Source organism: Lithobates pipiens, unplaced genomic scaffold (genome assembly GCF_037356315.1).
Source record: "Lithobates pipiens isolate NorthernLeopardFrog02 unplaced genomic scaffold, aLitPip1_a1.2 Scaffold_3, whole genome shotgun sequence".
NCBI lineage: Eukaryota > Metazoa > Chordata > Amphibia > Anura > Ranidae > Lithobates > Lithobates pipiens.
In genome coordinates, this window is record NW_027507790.1 from 200673862 (window position 1) to 200681579 (window position 7718).

General features: G+C 42.1%; 1 protein-coding gene across 1 annotated transcript; it reads left to right on the top strand.

Moving 5' to 3' along the window:
• The first annotated feature begins 310 nt into the window (after nucleotides 1–310).
• PLK2 (polo like kinase 2) lies at nucleotides 311–7356 on the top strand. The gene is made up of 14 exons (XM_077462691.1): nucleotides 311–597; nucleotides 1456–1563; nucleotides 1765–1881; nucleotides 2010–2139; nucleotides 2299–2386; nucleotides 2678–2773; nucleotides 3641–3839; nucleotides 3936–4083; nucleotides 4174–4271; nucleotides 4398–4515; nucleotides 4811–5051; nucleotides 5141–5270; nucleotides 6382–6492; nucleotides 6599–7356. Exons 1-14 carry the CDS (start codon nucleotides 367–369, stop codon nucleotides 6788–6790), a joined length of 2007 nt encoding a protein of 668 aa, XP_077318817.1. The 5' UTR covers nucleotides 311–366; the 3' UTR covers nucleotides 6791–7356.
• The last annotated feature ends 362 nt before the right edge of the window (nucleotides 7357–7718 follow it).

Below are 7718 nucleotides of genomic sequence, written 5' to 3' on the forward strand. Positions count from 1 at the left end.
TTTCTATCTGTATACAGTGCACCTCCTATGTATTCCCTGCAGTATATATATATATATATATATATATATATATATATATATATGATGAATGTGTATCCCCTGTAGTGTAGTATGAAGGGAGATGAGTCTCCTCCAGTAGTATACAGTGCGGTGAGAGCTCCATTCATGTCTATGTTGTCATCCGCCACCCCCCGATGACAGCTCTGCAGGGATATGCCCAGGCAATGACCAGAAGGAAAGGAAGGCGGGGACCCAGGCGGGTGACATCACATTGTGGGCGGTCCGGGGCACATGATATAAGGGACAGGCGGCGGCGTGTGTCAGCAGTGAGCGGTGCTCTCCGGTAGTGTTGGAGAAGGGTTAGTGATGGAAATCCTGAGGACGATCACTTACCAGCCAAGTAGTGGAAATAAAATGTGTGAGCAGGCTCTGGGCAGAGTGTGTGATCCCAGCCGGAGGTGGAAGGTCCCGATGGAGGGAGGAGGAGAGCAACACCGACTACACCATACATGTGCGACCCCCTCCGGGGAGGTGTCCCGGATCATCACCGACCCCGGGACCGGGAGACGATACTGCCGGGGGAAAGTGCTGGGCAAGGTAATGCGGAGGGGGCAGCTATGGATTCCATTCATTGTATCTGTGTGATCGCTGCGAGATTAAAACTGGATCTACCGGGTCACCTACCGATCTCATCACCAACCGTCATACACCGATCAATATCCTAATATTGATATATACTGTATGTGACCGAGCAACAAGTCTGCAGGAGATCCTTCTACACCGACATGGACTGTCTGTGTGTGTGTGTGCATTTATATTCATGTATTTGTGTGCATACATTCTGTTGCCGTACATGTTTGTGTATTTATTTAGATTTTATATATTTTATTTTTTTACATCTTTCATTTCTACATTTTTTTTGTCTTCTTTATCGCTTTCTTTTATTTATCCTCTTGCTCGTCTCGTCTCTTCTTTTCTCTTTTTTTTTTTTTCCCCTTTTCTGTCGCTTGCCTTTCTTTGTCTGTCCTTCTATATTCATCATCATCATTTTTTTTTTTTTTTTTTTTTTTTTTTCTTGTGTCCATGTGTATGTGTGTAGAGCTATGCATCCTTTGTGCAGAGCAATATAGCTTTGTATCTTTGGATGTAAGTGTATCTTTGTATGTGTCATTTATTATATAATTTTTATTTTTTGTATGTGTGTTGTAGTGTTTGTGCATTATGCATGTTTTGTAAATAAAAGGCTCTGTATGCACAGCACTGAGTTCCTTGCATTGATCATTAATGAGAATGCATGCCGTCAGTGCCCTTGACTTTTGGTTAATGATGGTTCCCATGTTGGGTTTAATCCAGGCAGATTAATATTTTAACGCTTGCATTCCATTACAACCACGCTTGGCAAGTCCAGTGTTGCACAGCAGCTAATATATTCCCCCATCCTATTCTGTCTTGCAGGGTGGATTTGCAAAGTGCTATGAAATGACAGACTTGACAACGAACAAAATCTATGCTGCAAAAATTATCCCACACAGCAGGGTGTCCAAACCTCATCAGAGAGAGAAGGTGGGTGTTCGTGATTTTTATTTTTTTCTTTCTTTCTTTTCTCCTCTTTGCTATATCTATGATGACCTTTGTATCTCATTTTTTGGATTAAGGTGCATGTGTTTTATTTTATTTTTTTTTATTCCCCTTACGTTATGCATTACGCCGTTGTATCATTTCTTGGATTAAGATGCTAAAGCCTGTGTATTTTTTTTTTTGCAGATTGACAAAGAGATTGAGTTGCACAGAACCCTCAACCATAGGCACATAGTGCAGTTTTATCACTATTTTGAGGATAAGGAGAACATCTACATATTGCTGGAGTACTGCAGTCGAAGGGTGAGCATTCATTCCTGCAACGCTCCGCTGGCCCCTTGTCCTTCTCCTCCTAATCCTTCAATGTGTGTTGTGTGTTCTATGCCCGCTCGCTCCCTGACACAAACTGACAGCTCCTATTGTCTCTGCAGTCTATGGCACACATATTGAAGACCAGGAAAGTACTGACCGATCCAGAAGTGAGATACTACCTCAAACAGATTGTGTCTGGCTTGAAATATCTACACGAGCAAGAAATCCTTCACAGGGACCTAAAATTAGGTAGGTAGCATTTATTTTCTTTGAGTGATTCTGCCTTAGCTGACTTTAACTGCTGAAGCATGCAGAAGATAAAGGTAGCCGTAGTGCTTTGGATGATAGTCACTTGATGATCCTATTTATATTGACCACAGAGCTTACGTGTTTACTGTTCCATTATAGGAAATTTCTTCATAAATGAAAATATGGAGCTGAAAGTGGGTGACTTTGGCCTCGCTGCAAGATTGGAGCCAATGGAACAAAGAAGAAGGTAGGTCTTGAGCTCAGTGTTATGAATTCCACCTACGCTATGTATTTGATACACATCCACATTAATTCAGTGTGGAACCCCTTTAGAATTCTTTAGTGACTGCAATCAGGGGGGTGGATGTCTTAGTCATTGGTGGGCTTTAATTGGTCTTGATTACTCTGATTTTAGTGAAAGCAGATGCTGTTTCTGGCTATAGTTTACTCTACATCTGCCTTTTTGTACTGTCATTTAATAAAGTAAATTGTAAAACGTAATCTAATTTTCTTGCTATTTTTTTTTTTCTCCACTTAGAACAATTTGTGGTACACCAAATTACCTCTCGCCTGAAGTGCTTAACAAACAAGGACACGGCTGTGAATCTGACATCTGGGCTTTGGGATGTGTCATGTAAGTATGCCTTTAGGTTTTCCCAGTGACGAATTGTCAATCATAACTCTAGGCCGTCAATTGCTTGAATGTTCAGGCTTGTTAAATGTTTGACAGTACAGAGAAGACATCAATGCAGAAGCACACAGCTTAACTCTTTATTGCTTGGACCTATTTGCATTTTGTGATCTATTTTTACTTTTTACATGTTGGGCTGTAATACGTATATCTTTAACTTGATGGTTTCTATAATGCACATATAATACCTTAAGTTTAGAACCACATTTCTCAACTGTTTTGCCTCAGGGGGAACTATTGATCCAAGTCTCAGGCGGAACCCCTGTTGCATTTTATTTGGGGTCTTTGAGAAGACCACTAATGTATGGGGCATTTATGTCCCCCTTACAAATAAGACCAATGGTGTCATGTCACTTTGCCAAGTAGCATTGGCCTTGTAACTATGCAAGCACTATGGGAGGCCATCGGTCACAACTCAAGGGACCCCCAGCAACCTTTGGAGGATGCTTAGGGCTCCATGGAACTCTGGTTGAGAATAGATTGATTAGAAAGTTGAGACCCCTGTTCTAAGCTAAGGGTCATTTTATTCTTCCAGCTTTAGGGGAGGCTAGACTGTGGCAAGTGGGAGTAAAAAATGCCCTATCATTGGTTTTAATGAAAGGAAGAAGGCCCCATTGTTGACATTATGGGAAGAATAGTGCCATTGATGGTGTCTGGAAGGAATAGTGTCCCATCATTAGTGTTGGTGGAATAGGGCCACGGTTGGGAAGCCATTGGTTTAGAATGGCTATTATAATGGTGCTGTTTGCTTTTCTTTAATATTTTTTTATTACTGTGGAGGTGTATCTTACAATCCCTTTTCTTCTATAGGTATACAATGCTGCTTGGAAGACCTCCATTTGAAACCACAAATCTTAAAGAAACCTATAGATGTATTCGAGAGGCAAAATACTCCTTGCCATCTTCACTAATGTCCTCTGCCAAGCATCTCATCGCCAGCATGCTGTCCAGAAACCCAGAAGACAGACCCAGCCTAGAAGAAATCATACAGCATGACTTCATCACACAGGTTAGACACGTTTGATCTCTGGAGGTGTCTTCTTGTTGGTGCTGCCTGAACTTCATTTCAGACTTACAATCAATTCTAACTTTTTCTCAACATTAGGGCTTCACACCAGAGAGACTTCCAACAAGCTGCTGTCACACTGCACCGGACTTCCACTTATCAAGTCCAGCAAAAAGCTTCTTCAAGAAGGCTGCTGCAGCTTTGTTTGGTGGGAAGAAAGAAAAGGCCAAATACCTAGATAACCACAGTAAGTAGACTTCAAGAGTGGGAGCTTTTGGGATGTTTGCTTTTCTCCTTCCTGTCCTTGTTTTACTGATCATGCCTGATTTCCCTGCAGATAAACCTGCAAAGGAAGATGAAGAAATCTACAAGCTGAGGCAGGACCTTAAGAAAACAGCCATATCTCATCAGGCTTACAATCCCAGAACGGACGAGGTTGGTTGAATTTGTGATTGGCTGAAAGCCTTTATTGTTACAGAAATAGAATTTTTATTTTATAATTATTTTTAGAAGCTTTTTTTTTGGCATTTTGTTAATGGTGTTCTTGCATTCTTCTTGTAGGAGAGTAAAACCGTATCCAAATCCAACATCAATGACAAGCCTGACAAGCAGCAGATGGGGGACACGATACGACTCATTGTTCGAGGGACCCTGGGTAGCTGCAGCAGTAGCAGTGAGTGTAAGTAGAGCAATATCAGTGCATTGGCAATCCTAGGCCTCAGTGATTACTGTGGGGGAAAGATCAGTGTGCACAATTAAGCTCCCAGCTGCTTTGGCACCGTAACTAGTCAGAACATTGACAGTACAATTATAGCGTTGTGCTGAATGCCCAGAGTAAACCAGAAAACAGCAATAATTGCAAACGCCTCAGAACTTCAGCACTGCTAGTCCTTATTTCTGAATGCATGCCAAGAGATTTAAGCAGACACTTTCATATAATTGGTAGTAATTTGTCTGTTCTTTACCTTTTTCAGGCCTGGAAGACAGCACAATGGGCAGCGTGGCAGACACCGTTGGAAGAGTCCTCAAGGGCTGCCTAGAAAACATGCCAGATTCAGATTGCATCCCAAAAGAACACCTAAGCAGCTCATTCCACTGGGTGACCAAGTGGGTGGACTACTCTAATAAATACGGCTTTGGTTACCAGCTATCAGATCACACTGTTGGCGTGTTGTTCAATAATGGAGCACACATGAGCCTACTGCCTGACAAAAAGTAAGAACTGGACATTTGCCTGCTTTTTCTAATGTTTTTGTTTTCTTTGTTTATGCGTCAGTGTCTTACAGTTGTGATATTTGTTTCAGGACTGTGCACTACTATGCTGAGCTTGGGCAGTGTTCCATCTTCGCAGCTACAGAAGCCCCAGAGCAGTTCATCAGCCAAGTGACTGTGTTAAAATACTTCTCTCATTACATGGAAGAGAATCTTATGGATGTAAGCATTCACTTTTTTTGTGGTTATCTAAAAGTAGTTGTTTGATATATGCAAGGTCACCCTTCAATGTAGACCTATATGTCATTCCTATGATGGACATATAGTATACGTGCAAACAAGTTGCTCAACAACTTGCTTATGGCCAAAGCTGGCCCTTCAAGATGTTGGAATCGTTCTTGATTATACAGGAAGGTAGAGCTAAAATTGAGACCTCAAGGAAATGTTGTGCTGCCAAATATGTAGTTAAAGCAGAACTTCACCTAAAAGGGAAGTCCAACTTGTTTGCGCCCCCACATCTGCCACATTCTGCACTTAGTTGATCTACTAAAACTGAAGGTTGCAAAATGTGGTGCAGATCTCCTTCGTAACCAATCAGCTTCCAGGTTTTTTGTCAGTTTAATTGAACAACCTGAAATTAGAAGCTGATTTGCTACTATGCACAGCTGAACTGTATTTTGCACTCCAGTTTTAGTTTATCAAACCCTCTTCTGCCTGGATCAGACTATCCAAGTGGAAGTGCACCCTCTCCATCAGCAGCCTTCTGGGATAAATCACAGGTCCATGGAGACTACAGGGGCATTCACAAAGCTCATTGGGGATCCTGCTGTGAAGCTGGAAGGCTTCACTGCCAGTTTCCCTTTAAGATGCCTGTGCCTGGCCCTAAAGTCCATTGAAGAACCAACTTGGGTGAGGACAGCACTGGATCCTTGGACAGGTAAGTGTCCTTTATATTAAGGCAGCAACTACAGCATTTGTAGCTGCTGACTTGTAATTTGAGTGGAGACTGAAGCTCCCCTTTAATTCTCCTTTTGAATATACAAATTGCCTGATTATATGCTGGTTCTGTTTCAGCATTGAATTGCTGAATCAGATGTGGAAGTATTCAGATCAAGTAGTACCACACTGGTTGCATGCTTGTCCTGAATAAACTTGCACTATTGAAGTTGAGATGGTCCCTTATGTAGCCTTTTCAGAAGGTTCACAATGGTAGCCTTTTTTTCCCCTTTAACGGTATTGTCATAAAGTTATCTAATGAAGGTGCAAATGTGTTAATTGTATAGTAAGTAGTGTTTAACTGTAATATTAAGCAGTTTTTATTGTATTTCTAAAGGGAGGTGACTTGCCCAGTGTAACAGACATATGTAGACCACGACTGTACCTGCTGCAATGGTTGAAGTCTGACAAGGCCCTAATGATGCTCTTCAATGATGGCACATTTCAGGTATGTATTTCTCTATTGTCTGCCATGTCTGTCTTGTAACTGTACCAAAATGTTGGTAGAGTTTGAATTATAATTTTATTATAATATTTTCTATTTTTCAAAACAGGTCAATTTCTACCATGATCACACAAAGATCATCATCACCAACCAAAATGATGAATACATGTTGACTTATATCAATGAAGACAGGATGTCTACGACTTTCCGTTTGAGCACGTTACTAATGTCAGGTGGCTCTAATGACTTGAGAAACCGAATGGAATATGCGTTGAACATGTTGTTGCAGAGGTGTAATTAAGGTGTCAGAAGGCTATTGGAAATGTTGAGGATAAAATCCTTCACTGTGAGAAATGACAAGCGCTGGAACCCTAGTGTGTTTGGAAAGAGGAGGTGGTACGAAAAACAAGTTTCCTATGTAGCGCGCTGGGCTGGAACCAGACTGTACATTCATCCTGCTTTGTTGGATCCATTGTTTTGTCTCATTGGATACTGTGGCAAGGAGCTACAATGGCTCGAGGAGAAAGCATCCGACAGTGGGGTGACAAAGTTTTTGCTCCGTAGAGAGCACTCGGTGGACACTGAATTGGAACTGTGAACACTTATGATTCTGGGACTAATATGTTGGCTTGAATGGACAAGTGGAATGTTGTAGAATCGCTGTGATCAATGCAGCTTACTGCTGCCAAACTGTGAACTATGGCCATATATATTTTAATACCCACATTTTGTGGCTGGACAAGTGCATTCCTAGTTACTAACCTAATTTATTACAGCCCAAAAGTGAAGTATTTGACTTTTTTTTTGGACTTAACTATTTTAAGTATACATTGTATACGTTGTTGGCAATAAAGAAATATGAAACAATCCTTGTTCTGTGTTTGCTTCTGGGAGTCTGCAAAGCTGCTCTTAAGCTGTGCGGTACTGGAGGGGGTGGAGTGAAGGGCTGTGCGGTACTGGAGGGGGTGGAGTGAAGGGCTGTGCGGTACACTGTAGGGCAGGGGTGCCCAACCAGTGGCCTGGGGAGCCCTCTGATGTGGCCCTCAACCTTCCGCTCTAAGATGGCAGGTTGGCAAGCCCAGATCACGGGTTGCCGACCAGCCATCTCAGAGCAGCAGTTTTGTGAATGAAGCCACTGGTAGTGGAAGCAAGTGGCTGTGGAGCAGAGCCACATAAGCCAGTGCTTTCTGTATAGTGCCTGCTCCTGTCACAGGTGGAGTGATACCAAA